This window comes from Ctenocephalides felis, unplaced genomic scaffold (assembly GCF_003426905.1).
Source record: "Ctenocephalides felis isolate EL2017-DRISC unplaced genomic scaffold, ASM342690v1 CF-g0.4_SCAFFOLD_00845, whole genome shotgun sequence".
NCBI lineage: Eukaryota > Metazoa > Arthropoda > Insecta > Siphonaptera > Pulicidae > Ctenocephalides > Ctenocephalides felis.
In genome coordinates, this window is record NW_020536999.1 from 54,881,959 (window position 1) to 54,900,554 (window position 18,596).

The window sequence follows — 18,596 nt, forward strand, 5'->3', positions numbered from 1 at the left end:
ATAACTTCCCCTACGGGAAGTTCAAAAATATTGGTATTTTGTGTACAAGTCCGAATTGAATTTTTTGTCTATTTAGCTATATCAAATCAATAATAATTATATAGGTCTACAAAAAAGTTGTCTTCATAACACATATGTTTTCCAATTTTCCAATGTAGTTTTTACCGTTGAACACAAATTCAAAGTAAAAATTGGGAGTCAAACTACAACGAACATATTTATTTATTTTACAAGCCGTCAGTATAATGGCATTATAATAAGGTTCATGTCAATATTTTACACATTTTATACAATTTAATTAATAAGTATAGATAGAAACTCTTACAATATTTTGTTTGACAAATTTTTGGTTATTATTTGATTTGACTATTTAGTTCAACAAACCATGAACATTGAATATAATATATAGATCGCTGTTGTGATGAGCATAGTGGGCATTGCTGGACATCGGCTAGTTTGGTTATGATTTGACTATTTAGTTTAACAAATTAATGAACATTAAATATCTATCATCATCGATCCATCGATCTTGCTGCTGCCTGTAATCGAGAAATTTCTTCGGGTTCATAATAAAAGTAACAGTAAAATAAAAAAACGACAAATCTTCGATCTAGTAATACTTCTGTATGATAATTGAAATCTTAAAATAAAATTTCTGTCGTTTCCTGGCCTTGTTTACATTCAATGACTTTTTCTGAATATATTTATTGCCAATCAAAATATACATTATTTTTAAGGATATATGCTGGGTTTTATGGTTTTAAAGAATTTATTTCCAGTGAGATATCTCCCTTTTTTATTTTGTGACATTTTATTTAAGATCGTATGGCCGTTTTTTTAAAATCTTTGAGTAGGAGATTCCTCGCTAAATTTGTTTAAATATTTGTTTGGGTGACCCGGTAATTTCTTGTGATATTTTTTATTCAATGACTATTGATTTCCATTTAAATAATCCATTAAGTTCTTTTCTGTATAATTCAGCAGTAATTCGTGTTCAGCGGTAAAAACTACATCGGAAAACATAATGTGGACATGTGTTATTATTCAACAAAAATAAGCATTTAGGATTTGTTTAAAATAAATGAAGATGTTTTTTAGTATTTTATCTTTTTTATAGTACTAACTTTGTCTGATCCTATACCATCTGTCTGGCATAACAGTAATAAATGCATCATATTCACAAATATGATGCATATATAATATAAAAGGCGCAGGTAAACTAATTATTTTAAATTTAACTAACTAATTAAATGAGGCGATTTTTTTTGCGATTCAGTAGTGATTAGCTTATTCAAGTGGTGTTAAACGTTTTTTACAGTCTTTAGCTCTCGGGCAACCGAAATCGACTTATATGACAGTTGGACTCTTCATTTTTGTCGGCATTTTCGACAATTGGCCATCTAGTGCGCTTGCGTCTTTGACTTCGATATCACCCGAATGAATCGACGAAACCAATTTTTTTTTTTACAATAATTGAATAGCAATCGGATTTTTTTTCTATAAGCTATTGTGTTGATTATTAGAGCTCCAGTAACAGTACTGGAGTTCTATAATATATGACATGACGGAGATCACCCCAGTGGGCTACTCCATTTTAATGCATTAGATCGAAGGGTTGCTTCTTCTTCAATCTTTTAATATGTGATGCTTGTAATACGGGAATTAATGTGGGGTTATTGTGGTTGATGATCTTGTCGTGATGAATTCCACTTCTGTTTTTCACTACCTCCTGGACAGTATCGATTCTTAGATCATTATGTAGTATTCGGTTGCTGACATACCAAGGTACATTTGCAATACACTTTAAAATTTTAGATTGTTTCCTTTGGATAGATGAAATTCTTGATTTACTGGCGCAGCCCCACAAGAAACCAAAATTGAGCGTAATTGGATATTACAGCATCAGGACCACAAATACTGTTCACATTTTCAGCCCCCTGGCTTGCGTTTTTGCCTTTATCGAACAAAAAGTGTAAAATACAATGTAACTTTCTTATGAGTGTGATAGCTGGTGTCCATTTTTGACGCGCGCTCAAACAAAACCTAGCCGAATGATTACAAAACTGTCAAATACGTTCTTTTAGTACTAAATTTCATCTTTCTAACACAGAACTCAATCGGACTTATTCAACGCGAGATACAGATATTAAAACCAACTATTGCAAAAATAATGGATTTTTATTTTACTTCACCTAATATATATAATGGGTACTCGGGTAGTACTCCCCTGGGCAGATCCATGAGCTGACCTCCAATTCGATTTGGGGAAGAATAGTGTGAAAGATTTTTCATAACCATTTTACATTGCAGTGCTTGATTGGGATTTTTTCTAATTATTTTATAATTATGAGCAAAACGGCTAACCAGTAAATAGTTAATACAATTGATCTCTACAGTAAACCGATCAAACGAAAGTAAATTTAACACGATATGCCACACTACAGAAATCGATATTTCATAAATTGTAAATACATGAAATTAGTCTTGGCTAATAATTTTCTTGAACATTTTGTCATTTGAGGAACAATAACTGGCCTCGACGAAAAGGCCTCCAGACGTCGAAGTTAATTAGTTAGTTATTTATACGATCCATTGAAACTCAATTATTGTAACTCATTATTTATATTATTTTTATCGACAATCGCTTCATAATATTTTTAAATATATAATGTACCTCTTAATGAGTAATTAATTATTCAAAGTAATTTATTGTTATAGCTTTGAGTGTTGGAATAAAAATTATTTTTATTATATGCTGATAAAGAATTGTTATTGAATTAAGTGTTAAAATGTGAATTAAATTAAGTGTTGAGTGGTATAATTTTTATTTTACATTAATTTCCAACTTTAAAATATGAGTACAATTATGTTTTTAGTCTTATAGAAAAATTATATATCATTCTGAACTATTTGTTATGTAGCTTTGAGTAAATTTATAATAAGTTATTAATTTAATAGGTGTTTCAATCAATATCTAATGTTATTTAAACTGTGGCATTTTATTATTATTTCACAATTTAAAATGATGATTTAAAAAAATTATCTACATTATTAATAATATTATGATCTGCTCTTCAATAATAATTGCTATTAAAGGTACCTTGAAATCGTTACACCAGAAAACGATAAGTCATTGAAGTTATTGAACTAACTAAAGTGTGGTTCTTTCAAGTCTAAATTTAAAAGTTGAATTATAAAAGGTTTATTTTTTTATGGTTATCGATTTAAAATCCTGATTATTTTATTTTTGTTAGGTTATAAGTTACAAATTGATGAAAGTACAGATCTCTAATCTTATCCCAATTATTTATTCTTAAAAGCATAGTTATGGTATGGTATGGTTTTCTATTGTTGATTCTCTACCGAAATAATAAATTCAAAATGAAAGAATAAGTTTTTAAATTTATGATAATTTTGAACACATTCATATCATTATAAACAATGGAGCCTTGAATTCAATAACTGAGAAAAGTTCTTTATAAAAAGTATTTGGGAATCTTAAGCGTAGGCTATTGTATTATGAAGATGATTGTTTGCCTGCGCTGTATCATTCAATAGGAGTGCCCTGGAGGTACCGACTGACGAGAGCCGGAGGAAAGATGATGATGATCATCACTGAAAATATTATTTGTGATGTTATTAAATAATAAGCAAAATCTTTAGCTACCATTAACTAAATAGAGACATTAGTGCACATAAAATTCAGACAAGATTCGCTTTATGTTATCATTTATTTTGCGGTTTCCACAGTGAAGAGTTTAACTTTTATTACTTTAAACTTTTTTGTTTTATTTTTATTTGAGCTAGCTCCAACTAGTCCCGGGTTCCCTGGTTCGATTCCCTCTACCGCCAAAGCCTGACATCAAGCAGCTTTGATGTCAATTTTTCACCTAGGGTTATAGATCACAATATAATATTAAGTGGAAATCGTCCTTTGTGGACATAGCTGCATCATTCAATCATATGATAACTATTAGACGTAAAAGCTAATATAAACCCCACACATAGAAGAATGGTAAACCGATGGGTTGCCTCTCATAAAATACGTTAGGTATACGTTAGTCTTCAACAAACAGCTTATAGAACATGTAAAGTAAGAGTTCTGATTGCTGTTGAAACAATAAAAAAAATTTTTTTTTGTTAAAAAAAAATATTGGCCTTGCTTTCTTAAAGCATTTAGCCATACCTACACATCTTTTTTACATTTTATACCATCCTTATTATATCATATACTATCCAATTGTCTTTACATGTGACTTCTTCACCCTTCTTTTTTTTCTAACCCTGCTTCTTCTTTTGGCCAATATGTTGGACTATATGTTGAAATAAAGATGAGACTATTTTGCTCTATGGCTGCATAAAGGTCTATTTCAAATCAACAATTCAAAATCTATTTAATTTTAATTCAACAAATCAATTCTATGTCAGTGCCAAGACTGGAACCGAGTATCTCCTGGTGTGTGAATCGGGCGTGAAACTGACTGAGCTACTCTCGCCACAAAACATATTTTTATCTTGTATATATGCACCAGACCGTAAAAATACAGAATATGACAATCACTGAAAGTGTTTTATATGTTTATTATCTGACCAGTAATAATTTTTATAAAATAACTTTGTGTTCAATAATCTTCAATGTGCTTTTATTTCATGTTATATATGCTCTCTATGAATTTCAATTAAGTTCTATTTTTTCACTAGACAAAATTTAAAAGTGTAATTATTTTCTTTTGAATATCATTTACCATTATTCACAAATTTCTTGTATAAAGAACTGTTCAAATTGTTCAATAATCTTCGTTAAGTCGCTTTTATTTTATTTTATAAATTTTTATACTTTATAAATTCCAAAATATAAATTTAATTGCTATGAATTTCAATTTAGTTTTGACTGCCTTAAATATATGTATACATACCTACAAAAAAAATACTGTATACAGCAATCACCAGAAAAATCTATTGGCTAATTTTGTTTTCCAGACGTTTGAGATTATTCTGAATCGCGTGATACCAAAATTGTAAACAGTATGTTTATGCATGTATATATTTGTGAGTCAAAATTGACTTAATTTTCGAAATTTAAAACATTAAAAAACTATTGTTATCATTTGGGAATCCTGCTGATCATATTTTGGTAGATTGTCCGGGTCGTTTCATCGTAATTAATTGTTGAATAAAACTTTTAGATGGTTTTAATGAAACTTTTTATGATGATAGATTATATGGTCTTATAAAACTTTCTAAAATATTAATGGCCTACGACAAATGGTATAATTAACTTCCCGTAAGGTTTTAAATATTTATTTGTGTTTGTCTCATAAAAATGATCCATGTCAAATTAACAATTGTCACAAAAAAGTTACTGAATATCAATTTCTATTTAATAGCAATTATGTCGATTATTCACACATATCGGAAAGTTTATTCCTGAAGGAAAAATATAGCTTACAACTATATTTATTGTTTAGTTATGTGCAGCTCATTTGTTATATATTAATATTAATTAAATACAAGATAAAAACCAATGTGCATAATTTTGTTTGATCACTAAATATATTTTTGTTTAAATAATTAGATGCTGTTGCGTTTTTTCCTTTACTACTTAATATTATTCAAATTAAATTAAAAATGATGAAGAGTCAATTAAAATAAACATATTCTTAGGCATTTTGAAACGTATATAAATTTTAAAAAATCAGTAACACTTGTTTGTTTTTTTTTTTACCACATGCATCATCAGAAAACATATTTTGAGAGAAACATTCGAATAGAACGACTTTTGAGTAAAAGTTTCCACAAACTTCCTGTCTATGGCGTGTGGGACAGTAAACCCTCTCACTCATGTTGGTTAGTTCTGTGCGTAGGTTAGGATTTACAATGGGTTGGCTGCAATCATTTCTCTGGTTGATTAAATATAGTAATTAGAAAACTAGACACCTTGTGATTGTTTTACTCATTGAAACTTTGGACTCTAAAACATTTCTGAAGCTATTGCTTTTTTGTTACCTATAAACTGCAGTTTATGTTGTAACATGTAGCAACATGTTGATTAATTTCTGAATACATAGTTTGCTTTTGTCTAGAAAATTCGACACTAATGATAAATCTCATTATTATATCATAATTAGTAAGTTTTTGAATAACTTCATTATGTCCAATATTAAATAATGATATGATGCCAATTTTAAAGTTTTCCACGAGACCTTTTTCAAATTAGTGTTATTAATATATTTTATTGTTGAATATACACTCTGAATACTAAAATACTTCGAAAAAACCACAACTGTTTTTTTTTTGAAAAGTCCAATTTATTCTTACTTATTGATTGTTTCAATTTTTATGTTTGATCTCCAAATATATTTTTGTTTCATATGTTAATCACTCTAAATTTTATGTCATTTTTTTTAAAAGTAATATGTTATTTAAACATGCAAATTTAAGACGCTTCTCCCATATCATTTTCATATTTATTCAGCTGTATTGTAATGGCATGACTTTGAGATCATGTATGGTAACATTTAGTGATTCTTCTCTTTCCACTCATAGAATTATTGTATCATATTATTATTTGAAAACTTAATTATTTGAAGTTTGAATAACAAAATCAACAGACGCTCTCATCCCAAGGCGGCACTATTATATAAGCACATGCAGTAACTAAAGAAATTAGTTAAATCAGTTATTTATTCTTGAATTTTATATTTGGGCAACTAAAAACTAATTTAAAATAATTTAGTACTTTTGTTTTATTCAATTTTGCATTAATTATTATTAGTAGTAGTACTATTTGATATAAAGTATATAATTTATTTCCTATAAAATAAGTATGTTCATATTCGTAATACGAAGCATACATGTCGAGACAAGACATATCAGAATACTAAATTATATTAATGTTTTTTATTTTTATTTTATGTTTTAGCAATGAAGAACTCTTATTTAGTTAGTCTTATTAACTTCCCGTGGGGCAAGTTATAGTAATCGCAAAAAAATGAAAATGAAAATGTTTATATATCTTTACGTTTCAGAGGCTTCTGAACATTTTGCTATACCTTAGAAAAAATGAATGTATGTGTGTGTGTGTGCGGATACAAATTTTCATCGACGATTTCGGGAACATGGTTCAACCAGTTTCAATTATTCAAAAAACATTCGATTCCTATTAATAAGGAGACGTGCTGATTAGTTTTGAAGATACGGGGCAAAAAGTGCCAAAAACGGTAACTCAATTTTTAAATGTGTACACATTTTGTATAAATTTTTTTGGCTTTCGTACCAAGATTTTTAATTACGGTACGGGAAGTTCCAGCAATTTGCCTTAAGGCACGATGCCTCGCACCAAACTAGTTTTAGTATTAGTTTTACCAATCACTTACGTTGATACTTTTCAATTCACAATTTAAGACTTAAACTGCTTACTTAGAAAATTCCAATCCGTTGGAATACATCACTTGGAAGTAGTGTTAATTAGTTTTTGGGAAAGGACCGTCGATTCTTCGTAATTAGCTATTAAAAAATCATTATCACATTTTGAAAATTTCGAAAAAATTTCAATTAATCTTGATCAACCAGGAAGCTCAGTAATCGGAAAATGCCACTTACACAGTGGCAGTTACTCTACCTCGAAGTCACTATAATTTTATCCGTGTAGTGCCTTTGGTTCCGCTCGTGAATTTCATTCAACACTTTGCACGTGCTATGGCAAAGAATGTTAAATTATTCCCAAAGAAGAGTCTGTTTAGAACCCAGGTCATCAATCCGCATCGCCCACCTGAGTGACATATATGGAATAGGTCTATGTGTAGTGTAGACTTATAGAGATTGTAAAATAAATTATAAAGGTGCGCTCTTGTGTGCCCGTTTTAGCATAATGCCGTCCATACTGCGACACCTACGCGACAAAATGAACGCGTTATGTATATTTTTTGTTTTATTTTATTGCATCAACCATGTCCGTTGAAAAATGCGCATAAATTATTCCGTCATGAAACAATTCTATGAAAAGGATTAGGCAGAACCCTGTTGTGGATCCATTCACTAGAATATAAATTCAAGTGATTGTAACGGTGATGTAGCGGCCCTGATTCATTCATTAACTTTGTTGCATTGATTACTAGTTTCTAACAGCTGTTGTAGATATTGTAGTAGAAAGATGAAATAGTGAAAGAATGTATTATTAAATTTGACCAGGTTTATGTAATTAAATCACAAAAATCTCTCTTACAATAAAATAAGCCTTAAGATAAATTGAAAAATAGGATATACAAATCACTATCTTATAGTATTAAAAATATATAATTCATTCCATTCCAAATGTCAATTTAAAGAACTATGTCTTGAACATAAAAAAATTATCAGAATAATCGTACCAAATATTTCTTATAAAATCATAAAAGACTTTTCTAAGACCATCGAAATAAATTATCAAGTTTTAGAACTGTTAATTTTTAACTTTCCATACGGTAAGTTATAGTAATCGCAAAAAAATGAAATTTTTAGCATTTTCAAAACCTCCTGAACATTTTGACATACTCTAGAAAAAAAAGATGTGTGTGTATATTAGAGCGAGTCGATTTTGAGGTCACTTAGGCATATATGAATTTTGGATTCTATGGATTAAAATAAGATACCTTGCTAAAGAAACCATACCTCTAAAATGAATTCTGATGTCCCGTACATTGACCCAAAGATAAGGGTTATTTTTGAAAAACCTTTCAGAGGGGGTACCGGGTGATGAGCCACGGGCATTTGTGGATTGGACTTTTAAAGTTAGTGGGGGTGGGTCATACGATTGGGGCACTCTAAATGGGTCAAAATGGAATTTTTTAAGTTTTAACCCTTATTTTTAGGTCAATGCACGGGATATCAGAATTTATCTTATTTTGATACCTAGTATCTAAAAATCATATGTGTCTAAGCGACTTTTTTTGACTCATGCAAATCGACCCATTCTAGTGTATATGTATGTGTATGTTTATGTGTTCAAGAGGACGGAAGAACTAATTTTGAACGATTTAAATCAAAATAGTTTTTTATCGATAAAGAGTAGACATGCTGATTAGTTTCTGTCAAAGGCAGGTCCAGCCTTTTTGGAGATGATGGAGAGGTAGGTAGGTAGCTACAAAAGTAGTCAAGTTGACACTTAGACGGGTAGACACGATAGACACGTATACAAGTAGTCACTTGAGCAGGTAGACATTTAGATAGGTAAACAAGTAGACTGTTAGACGGTAGAAATACGTAGACTGCTAGAAAGGTCATATACAATCGAAATATTTAAATTTAAATCGATTATCACACATATTGGTATGCATCTTGCAAATGCAAAGTATTTGTAGTTCTTTTTAATGCATATATCCTATAATAAATCTTGCGAATCATACTTTTATGCAATCAAATACATAAGACAGTTACCTCCGAAACTGCACTTCAGCAGGCTAGATTTACCATAAATGTATCTTGAGCTTTTCCGTAGCCCAGTGATAAAGAGCTTCGGTCTTGCAACCGATGGTTCTAGATTTGATACTGCGTTGACCAGTATTTTTTCAAGCAATATGAATATAAAATATGATTACATGTAAAAATAGGGCTTTCCTGGCGTTTATGCATCATCAGTATTAGAGAAATTTTCTTTGATCAACCATTAGGTTAAATCTACGTAAAAGAAGCATATTTATTCCAGCAATAGGACTCTTATGTTCTAATTGCTGTTCAAAATCAAAGGAAAACAAGAATAATATGTACCATATCATATTATAAATCCAATGTAACCTACATATTATTGTATTTAATATAAGGTAGTTATATTAATATTATCTCGCCATGTTCGACTTCTACGCCACTGTTTCATTTGTTTTGTTGTCATTATTGTTTCTTTGAAAATGTACCTTAATTATTCTGTCTTTCTATATGTATTCGAGTTATGAATGTAAGTGCAAGCTCATTTTTATTCAAATAAAACTGCACTGCCTTCGTACTTAAACCCACATGTCCCATAGTAATTACTAATGACTATATTAGTAATACAGTATTTAAATTTTAGCCTGGATACGCTTTAAGATTGGCTTAAAATTAATATAATTCATTGTTGTAATACTCTAATTTCTTACCAAGTCGATAGTTTTTTGTTTCAAATTATATACTTTAATTAGGTTTTTTTCTGATTGTGTGGATCATCAAAATAGCATAATCAATAAAATGTTTATAATTACATATTCTGTTCTGATATATAGCTATCGAACTGAACTCAGTCGTAATAGAATAGAGATTTATACTATCTTTTGTGATAAATTTTAAATCATGTCTATGATATAGACACAGCAAATGTTCCTTCGTTATTATCTGTACGGCAAAAACTATCTGAATTCCTTTAAGTGCTGTGATAAATATAGGCTGGACAATTTTATAATTTGTACATAATTTGCAGATTATGTTGGTCAAATAATTTACATCAAAATGATTATAATAAAAAAAGAATAATAATCATTTGAAATATAAAATAATATTTGTAGTTTTCTAGCAGTACAAATCTCGTCCTGAACACTATTTGTGAATTTCAAATAATAAAACATACATATTATAAATTCAATAATAGTTTACAAGCTGCATAGCAAAACGCTTATTAATTTCTTTTTTATTACCAGCGATAACATATAGTTGCTCACATATAGTACAATATAATACAGCTCGGAAAACAATCATAATATTATCCACACTTCAATAAAATCAATTAAATTGAAATTAAATTAAATCGAAAATGTGCATTGGACTATTTTTGCTCGTTTCATTTTTATTCATTGCTCTTAAAATACAAAAATTTAATAATAAATAATTTCACAACCGATAATATTTCATACGCTGATTCGCTGTACTTATGTTTTTTCATAAGAGTTTTCTTATGAAAATTATTGAAATTTCCTTAGGATGCTTTGCAGTATGTTTTGATATTTGTTATAAAAAACATATAGTTGCAAAGTTGAATATTGTTGGGAATCAAAATCCTAGTGTGACGATTTAGTTTTTATTTATTGCAGGGTATACAAAATAGAGCTTGTATCTATGCGTGTTTTTTTATTGAATTTCTAATATGCATATATTCAAACTATTATTGCTATTCTTTATATATAACAAATTCCAACAAATTGCAAATTCATCTTTGCAGCAAAATAGTATATCTATGGCCATTCTTTCACGAACATAATTCATAATTTATAATTGCAGTTCTACCTATTAAAATCGACACAAAGAGACTCTATATCACTGTTTTCAAAACGTTTAAAAATTTCTTAGAAGGATTTTTTTTAAAACAGCGATCAGAGCTAATTGTCCTTTGAGCTGTGATTGCTAATTTATAAGTAATCAAAATAGTTATTCTCAACAAAACTACAACTCAGTGGTTAAACTCCCGTTTGTTTTATTACCATGTGCTATATATTAGACATATAAAGCAATTTTCCTTTAGTTAATATTTAGATTTACAACCACCAGTGAAAATTTGATATCAAACTGCTTGATATCTAGCCTGACCGAGGTTGGGATCGAACCCGGGACTAGTTTTTGCTAGACCTGATCCTTACTGATACGCAGAGAATTCAAATTTAATTTTACATATTTTGATTCAAAAATGATTTTTTTAATTTATTTATTTAAAAGCAAATTATTAGTATACGGTTGGTTTTGTAAAACAGTTTTAATCATTTATAAGATTATGTTCATTTAGGATTATTTACATCTGCCCTGAAATCGATAACAAGTAAAACTGTTAATTCAAATTAAATGACTTTGAAATTACAAAATTTTCTAATAGTTGTCAGGCACCGAAGGCACTTGTTTCATTTTTTTGTTTAAATTAACAAAAATATTAATTTATAAGTATTTAACGCCTACTATTGCTGCAAGTAAAAACAATTCTTTGTTAAGATATTGCTTTGTATCGCGGCGTAATAACTTGCACAACAAATTCGTAGTTCTATGTTTATTATTATATTAAAAGCGAAACATATTAATATATTATTTTTAGATTTTCTGCTAGAATTAAAATATGATAATCAATCTAGCGCAGAAATTATGATATTGTGTAGACAAATACTGTATGTGTTTTAAATATAAAATGCAATAGGTACGAGGTCAAATATTTGGTCACAATTTAAACAATAACTAATTCAAACTTTATATAATTTCTATTGTATACATGTATTTCAAACTATTATTTCTCCATATGAAATGTGATTCGTTATTCACTTCATTCGTTCAGCTTTAAAATATTTGTTTGGCAAAACTTATCTCACAAGTTCTCGTAAAAGTTCTCTTATTTACCCTTATAAAATAAATGTATTTGTTATGATACATACATATATATAGGCTTGAAATGTGTACTATATCAAATCTTTTATAGTATTCATTATTCCTGATCCACATTTTATATACAGCAGTATTTTTTAAAATTACTATACATCTCTCAAATTTTACAACCACAAGTAAGAATTTTTATCATCTTTGATAAAGTTACTTTGATTAATATTAATCCCTTTTTATGGTGGTAAAAAAGACTATTTTTCATATTTTTATTGTTTAAGTGTTTTATTTATTCTTCACATTACAATTATTTATAATTACTCAAAATTATATTAAAACATAGTATCTCAATATGAAATAATAAAATATAAAAGTACTTACGACTAAATTAAAAATTAAATCAATCACAAACAGCGTGATATATCTGGTAAAGGCTTTCCGCGACACTTTTTCTGCCAGCCTTGCCAACCCTGAAATTTATCAAAAAAGTCAAATAGTAATCAAATATTTAAAATTTGGATTAGTTTTGTCATCAAGGGTAATGCATATATATGATGTCCTACTTGTTACCTGAAATCCCAACTCATTAAAGACTTTTCTTGCGCATTGAGAGTCATCCGATATGTCATCATTTAGAAAATCTGTGAAAACATACCAATAGAATCGTTATTCAATTTACTTCTAATACAAGACATTTTTTTAATTTTTTATTTTATCATATAATTTACAACTCTTCGATGGACAACAAGTTAATTTGTTGGCTTATCTTACAAATGTAGTCTGCAGATAAATTAGTAAATTCTTGGAAAAATTATTTAAATTAGAGTAAAAGATACGTGGTTTAAGGGTTAAATAGTTCTATAGTAAATGCAAGACCAATAAAATAATTGGCTTGAATAATTGGTTATTGAAAAAGTTACAAGTAACTTTTATGAATTTGTCGGATTCACACTTTTATTTAATTAGAAGGTTGATATGATTTAGTCTATGGGCAAAATATTAATCATACTAATGCAAGTTATATTTTAATTATTTTGTATTTTATTGTGTTCTGCGTCATTTTATAATATTCTGTTTAATATTATTACCTTCGCATCGTTTATTGCAAATTCCGCCCTTTCGTCCTCTTGCACACCATTTCTTGCTGTTAATCTAATAAAATATAAATAAATTAAATATTTTGGACATATTAATAATATATGTCAATAATAAATACAAAGTATAATTTTGTTCTGATAATTTATAAATATTTCTCTCGTTTATACTTCAGCTAGTTATTTTATATTACTATGATAACTAAATTTTGGGAAAATATAGACTTCATTTTTATTTTAAACAAATGCTATATCTAAATTTATAGTAAAACTATTTTTTTATTAATCTTTCAGAAATTTGTATATATATTACTTGAAATATTCCATAAGAATAACTTCCATTTGGCAGAGGTCCAGTCATTTTAGATGTAGTCCTTTCACTTTCACTCTCTACTAAACATACCCCTGAAATATTTAAAAATATAATTTTTAATCCAAGTAATTTTTTAAATTTACTCGAACAGAAGGGGAATATAATATACAGATATTAATCTATTTTTTATTCACTATGATACCACTATGTTCCATTTTTATTGTAAATATATTATCTCATTATTTTAGAAAGAACTTAAATAATGAATGGAATGGATTGACAAAATAGTAGACTACTACGTTAATTAACCGACAAACTCATTATAAATTAACTCATAGTTAATTTTATATTCTTATTTTTATTATTACAACAGACAATAACAAATAATTTATCTACTTAAATATATAAGTTATATACTTTTATATATATAACTTAAGTTATATTATAAAAATCTATAATAATTGTAAGTCTATGAGATGGTTACGTTTCTTTAGTCTCCTTATTGATGGTGCAAAATTATTATTTAAATGAAATTTTCAATTTTATATGGTAGGAAATGTTTCTGGCCTAAATAATTTCTATATTAATAGAACCAAATTTTAAATCAAAATAAAATGAAATGAGTTAAAGTATAAAAATATATAATAATTTTTAGAGTCTATGAGTAGATTGCATGAAGATTATTATGCTATTTTATCTTTAGTGTCCTTGTATTTGTATTTCTCCTTCAAATTGCAAATGCTAGGAAATGGCTGTGAATGAATATTATGATAATATAACAGAATTTTTAATCAGAATAAAATACATCTGTTATCACTCTTATAATTGAATAAACAACTTCATAATTCTTTGGGAATGTTAAAAAAATGTCCATAGATCTAATACCGCCAGAATAATAAACCATATAAACAATTATATCAGTTATTTTTAACTAACTAGTAAAAATCATATTATGCACATGCGATTATATAACAATTTTTTACCATTCGGGATTTGTATCATTGATTTATATCATCTTATTTTTCTGAAACTGTTTTGTTTACAATTCTTGAATAAATTAAATTATTTTATTTACAAAATAATTAATAACAAAAAAAAATTGACTTAAAACTGACAATTAGTCTTAACCAGAAAACAAATGTTAATATGTACTAAAACAGTAAAATATAAATTCGCCTATAAATTTTTTAAACAGCAATCAAGATATTTAAGACCTATGATAGGAATTATGATCTTAGAATATATTTGGTAAAATGGACAAAAAAGGTTAAAATAAGATAAAAAATAATTTAGTTTTCATTTCAAAGAGAGAGGTCTATGGTTTTGTTATGAATACATAAATCAATTATCAATTATAATTATATAAGGCAGATGCATATATTTCGGTTTGGAGGTCTTGCAGCATTTTTTAAATACATTTGCAAGGTCAACTAGATTTGAAATTGACATATGACGAGTCATGATAAATAAAAGCTGATTATATTTTTTAGAATTTAAATACAATAGATTATCCTTTGTTATAGAAGCAAAGCGGTAATTAAAATATGCTTGTGCTGGAAGTGCTTATATGTGATTACCAATATTACCTTATCAATTGTTTGTAGGTACTCATAAAAATACTTATAGAAATATACAAAATAAATAATAATTGATACATAAATTGTATTATAAGATCTATGGTTTTCCCAGTACGATTAAATATAAGAACAATGATCGTTAATAATATAAAATTTTACTGGTGATTGCGCTAATATTATTAATAATATTACAAGTTATAAAACATTTCGTAATCGTTGAACCAACATGGATAAGATGATCTGATTTGGATTAAATAAATCACAGGCATAATCCAGTTTTTTTACATTTTTGACGATTGGTCTACTGGAGCATATCATCCTTAATTTATAATAAAGTCATCATAGTAAAATGTTTCTGTTTACTAAGTTTGAGAAAAAAAAACTATGAATACATTCATCTCTCTATACTATTTAAATTGGTCATAGTAATGCCATATAAAACATTGATTGGATCTACTGAATGAAATAAATCAAATATGCACTAAACTTTTTTTATATACTTCTGAAGATTTCATGAATAATCACTGCTTTGCTATTATATTGATACTGTATTGACCATAAATATAATTTTTAACTAATTTTTATATTTTTTATGTTACACGCAACAATGACAAAAATGTGATTTTTGTGAGCATAAAACTCACAACAAAATTAGCGTAAAATAACACAGATAAAAATGTTGTACAGAAATTTCTTAGAAACTGTTTTTCCAATATTAAAAAATCTACAAATATAATAATATGATAAGATGAAATTTTAGCAATGTATACCATTACATTTCTTTAAAACAATTTTAATTTATATTAACTTGCTTGTATTAACCATTCATTATTAGTAACCATTATAGAGATATTATTATCAATTTTTCTTTGTAAAACCTCTCAAAACAAGTTCAATTTGATTAAATGTGTAATCACTTTAGTTCTGAATAATTAAGTGGGGTTTTACAAATTATGTGCATAATGTCTTCAATTTAATTATATGTTATAATTCAATACTAAATAATTAAATGAGGTTTTACAAATGATATCGATAATGTGATATTTTTTTCTCATTTAAGGAGGTATTAGTTTCTGGATGCAACAAAATTTAATGATTTTGGTTTAAATTATGAACAAAGAAAATTAGTTTAAGACCAAATGTTAAGACCATGGCTGAATAGGTTGCTAACTATAGTGAGTATTTTATAATTTTTGATTCGAATTATTTTTATTTATTTGTGCGCAATATGTTCAATCTTTACATAAAATATATAATGAATAAATAAACATTTTGATATCATCTGATTATTAAAATTATAAAAGACTCACTATAGTTATCATTTTAAAAGACTCACTATGTCATTATTTTAATAGAAATAAAATATGAAGTCATTAATAATATAAAAAATAACTTTCAGTAATTTCTTTATAGTATATTGAGTCTAATTTATAAACACTTTTTTTCAATAACTTACAATTTGAAAGAAATGATCTTGGAAAATTCAGCTTATTTAGTTCCTTGCTCAATTCACATCTTGTAAACACCTTGGCTTCAGAAACGGTAAAAATCACAATGCACAAAAAAGAAAACACTACAAATGATCCCTTCATGTTAAAAACTTTCAAAAAGATTTCCGCAATTTTCGAGAAAAAAAATAAACTGTCGACAGGTCAAAGAGGCGACTTTATAATCACTTTTAATTAAGATAATCAGTAAATGTTTGTCTCAAAGATTATAATATTATTTAACCGTATCATGTCGAAGCGTTATTGCGTTTGACTGTGTGAAATATTCGCCGATCGTTTAATATCAAAACATATTATGCGCTTCGCAAACTATGAAGGTGCAAGCTGATAGAAGACTTGGAAATTTACAACCAGGAAATATAAAAAATGAAATTAAGTTTTCAAAGCATTAACACTACCGAAAATAGGATGTTAAATATTATTAATAAATTAATATCGTTTACAGCAGCTGAGTGATTGGAACATAAATCAATGAAACCATAAATTAAAATTATGGTGCAGATACTGCCCAATATTTCGTATCAGTAACGAAAAACAACGTAAACTACAAACTGATTTGAAACATAACTAGTGGTGCATGGCATCGTGTTTTGAGGCAAATTGCTGGAGCTTTCCGTACCAAAAATGGAATTTTAAAAGACTCAATTTTCTTTTAGAACTCTGAAAATAATCGATTTTTGTAGTTTTTTAAATTTTTGAAGAATATTAACAGTTTTCAAAAATTAGATTTTTTTATGCTATGAAATATTTTGGAAATTTTGAATTATTTTTCAAAGCATTCGCCATACGTTAGCTGCAAAGAAACGAAATATCGAAGCGCGTGGGCGCTGCGTTGCAGTATAACGGATAAGCATTGGTACGGAACCCATAGAAATGTAAACAAAATGTATACTTATTATTAAAATCTCTATAAAATTTATGATAGTTTGATGTGCATATGCCTAATGATCATTTCTGACCTCCAAATGGCACTTTTATCACTTTTTTTTCATTGGTTTTCTGGGCCAGACCCATTTTTTCTAAGGTATGCCAAAATGTTCAGATATCTTTGAAAAGTAAAGATATATAACAATTTTAATTTTCGATTTTTTGCGTTTACTACAACTTACTTTACTAGAAGTTAATAATGCGCCTAATTAATAAATAGGTAATCCCATTACAATTACGAGTAACACTATTACTCTGACCATTACAAACACGACCTAACCAACAAGTTCAATGAAAATATTTATCATAGAAATCTGAACTCAGAAGCTCTTGGAAAAAACACTCCATAGTTATTTTTGTAATATTTTATTAAAAGCAACTAGATAAGCTTGCTATGACGACTTTTTAATGACTGAGCTTTCTTTATAGATGGCAAATCAATGGTGGGTCTATCTCTTTTTTATGAATTTGTTGCTAATTTTAATACTGGTTCATGAGCAATAAAACTCATGAACTTATATTAAAAACTTCATAAAAACAGGATTGACTAATGATCATCAAAAATTAGAAAATCACCCCAATGCACTCGTTGCTCCACTGCTCCATACACCAGAAGACTAAAAAAATTATGGCATTGATCCAGTAAAATTGCATCTAATAGTACATACGCACTGGGGTAACTACTATCTATAATTATATTTCATTAATTTCAATTATAACTAATGTTCTGATTTATTATTAAAATAAATCTTTAATACTGATAATTTTTTTTTGGTTGCATCTATACTGTATTCCCATGCCCAACTGTATTCAAAACATAAAAAAAGCCTGATTTGGCTCATACATTTAATGAAATATTGAAAAGTTGAGACTTTTCTAGGAA

At 27.8% G+C, this 18,596-nt stretch overlaps 1 protein-coding gene across 1 annotated transcript; it reads right to left on the minus strand.

The window, feature by feature from the left end:
* Nucleotides 1-12,644: 12,644 nt before the first annotated feature.
* Nucleotides 12,645-16,960, minus strand: LOC113364220 (lysozyme-like). The gene is made up of 5 exons (XM_026606711.1): nucleotides 16,735-16,960; nucleotides 13,702-13,793; nucleotides 13,383-13,446; nucleotides 12,865-12,935; nucleotides 12,645-12,764 (listed from the first exon to the last, which is right to left on the minus strand). The coding sequence occupies exons 1-5, from the start codon at nucleotides 16,868-16,870 to the stop codon at nucleotides 12,699-12,701; spliced, it is 429 nt and encodes a 142-aa protein (XP_026462496.1). The 5' UTR covers nucleotides 16,871-16,960; the 3' UTR covers nucleotides 12,645-12,698.
* Between the last annotated feature and the right edge of the window lie 1,636 nt (nucleotides 16,961-18,596).

Excerpts from the sequence above, each read along its gene's own strand:
- LOC113364220 (XM_026606711.1), bottom strand. The coding sequence starts at position 16,870 with ATGAAGGGATCATTTGTAGTGTTTTCTTTTTTGTGCATTGTGATTTTT. Across the intron at positions 13,447-13,701 it reads ATTCTTATGGAATATTTCAA|ATTAACAGCAAGAAATGGTG; the intron begins GTAATATATATA and ends ATATTTTATTAG. Across the intron at positions 12,936-13,382 it reads TTGCAATAAACGATGCGAAG|ATTTTCTAAATGATGACATA; the intron begins GTAATAATATTA and ends ATGTTTTCACAG.